This window comes from Charadrius vociferus, unplaced genomic scaffold (genome assembly GCF_000708025.1).
Source record: "Charadrius vociferus isolate BGI_N301 unplaced genomic scaffold, ASM70802v2 scaffold636, whole genome shotgun sequence".
NCBI lineage: Eukaryota > Metazoa > Chordata > Aves > Charadriiformes > Charadriidae > Charadrius > Charadrius vociferus.
In genome coordinates this window covers 1367463-1369341 of record NW_009649189.1, presented here as the reverse complement: position 1 = coordinate 1369341, position 1879 = coordinate 1367463, and the positions used below count along the sequence as shown (strand labels likewise).

General features: G+C 52.5%; 2 protein-coding genes across 2 annotated transcripts in view; both read left to right on the top strand.

The window, feature by feature from the left end:
• The first annotated feature begins 356 nt into the window (after positions 1-356).
• On the top strand, positions 357-1447 carry LOC104289869 (C-C motif chemokine 4 homolog). The gene is made up of 3 exons (XM_009888883.1): positions 357-429; positions 710-824; positions 1348-1447. Exons 1-3 carry the CDS (start codon positions 357-359, stop codon positions 1445-1447), a joined length of 288 nt encoding a protein of 95 aa, XP_009887185.1.
• Positions 1448-1754: 307 nt separating this feature from the next.
• The window catches only part of LOC104289867 (E3 ubiquitin-protein ligase TRIM39-like), a 5377-nt gene continuing 5252 nt past the window's right edge, over positions 1755-1879 (top strand). The window contains exon 1 of the mRNA XM_009888882.1: positions 1755-1766. Coding sequence (XP_009887184.1) covers positions 1755-1766 — 12 coding nt within the window. The remainder of the gene's footprint in view (positions 1767-1879) is intronic.

Genomic DNA, 1879 nt, shown 5'->3' with positions numbered 1-1879 from the left:
AATTGTTACTTCTAGGTTCTCTATGGAGCCCTTTGGTCAGGGGAAAGGAAAAGAGAGGTCATATCCTGTTCTCTATCATTTCATGGTGTCATACCATTATATAACATGCCACACCAGGGCACTACTGTCATCGGGGCTCTGGGTACTTCCCTCCACAGGACTGCGCGGCACCCTTGACACAGCACTTTTTCCATTGTGTCATGTCTTTCAGCAATGTTTCCGGTGTGCTTCCGTCCTCACTCACCGTCTCCCTCTACAAAGCGGGCCGAACCCAGGGATCCCGCGTCAGGCACAGCGAGGGGCACTCCGCAGCAGTCCAGCCTGTCTCCTACAATTTATCTCCACCCAAAAGAAGCATGAAGACCTCCACAGCTGCCCTTGCTGTGCTTTTCGTGGCTGTCCTCTGCTACCAGGTCTCCTCTTCTCCAGGTGAATCCAAGCTCTCCTCTCCAAGGAGCTCTCTCCTCTTTCTTTCTGCTGTATAATGTCTAGTAATGCTTGGCAACTCTTCCTTCCAAGCATCTGCTGCAGGAAAGGAGAGGCACGTCTTGCTACTCCTTGGCTTCCTGAGGGAAGGATTGCTGTGGTGGGAGCCCATGGTGGGAGCAGCACCTCCCCCAGTGGGGATCTTCTCATCTTCTGACCCTGCTTCTTGCCACTGATGCTTTTCCAGGTCTGGTTTAATAAGAAAACTTAACTTCTCTTCCAGCTTCTGTCAACTTTTCTGGTCCCTGCTGTATCCGATACAGGACCAAAGCGTTTCCCGTGAGCCACGTGATGATGTATGAGCACACAGGCAGCCACTGCTTCCAGCCAGCTGTGATGTGAGTAGATCTCTTGCCCAAATCCTGGGGGAGGGCATGCTCCACTGAAGGGTGGCAGCGCCAGGAAACCCCACATCACACCTCATCCTGGCAAGGGAAGACACCAGGCTGGGCTCTCCCGTGTTAGGAGAACAGCCTGGAAACATCTCAGAGGCCAATCCCACATCCCAGGCAGCCAGTTTCTGGAACTCCATAGTAGATTTGAGGCAAAAGAGCTTCTGTGGGTCATTCCCCTCATCCCCAGATAGGACTCAGGCAGGATGGTGTCCCAGCTGAGCAGGCATGCTGGGGATGAAGTGGCTTAAGCAGCAGAGAGCAGGACACCTGTAATGATATTACGCCAACTGCCCACCCTGTATTTCCTTGGGGCTGTTCTGGAGCTATAGAGGTGTTTGTTTTGGTGGGGTTCACCAGTGGCAAGGAGCAGGTCGTCTCTCCTCTCCTCTCCTCTCCTCTCCTCTCCTCTCCTCTCCTCTCCTCTCCTTCCCCTTCTCCCTTCTCCTCACAGCATTTCCTTTTGCAGATTTACCACACTCAAAGGCAAGATGGTCTGTGGGAAACCTGACGATAAGTGGGTCCAGGACATCTTGAATCACCGGAAGGACAAGGCAGGCAGTGCATGAGCAATGCCCTGCTCCCTCCAAGCATCACCTCTGCAAGGACCTGCTCTCATGGGCACTTCTGAGACACATCCCTGTTTTCTTATCAACTGTGAATTTGGCAGACTATTTAATACAGTGTTTAACTCTTTTATTTAAGTTTATGCAAAAGTGATTTTAATTTATTTGGCATTTTCTGTGAAATTTTTCATTCTAATTTGTACTGATGGTGTTGATGCTATTTTGTGTAATAAAAAGGAACAAAATCCGCAGCTTCGGCGGCTGCTGGTGCCTCCCACCCCTCTCCTGCGCCCGAGCCCTGCCCCGGTCGATGCCCGCGCTGGTGGGTCTCTGCAGTGGGTGGGTGGGAGTCACAGGGGACATCTCGGGGTATGCAGCAGTGTGGCGAGGCGCGGGGGTCACGGAGCTCACCCAGCTCCTTCAGACAGTGGGTGG

Coding starts and splice junctions, on each gene's coding strand:
- LOC104289869 (XM_009888883.1), top strand. CDS start 357: ATGAAGACCTCCACAGCTGCCCTTGCTGTGCTTTTCGTGGCTGTCCTC. Junction 430..709: donor CCAGGTCTCCTCTTCTCCAG/GTGAATCCAAGC, acceptor CTTCTCTTCCAG/CTTCTGTCAACTTTTCTGGT. Junction 825..1,347: donor TGCTTCCAGCCAGCTGTGAT/GTGAGTAGATCT, acceptor TTCCTTTTGCAG/ATTTACCACACTCAAAGGCA.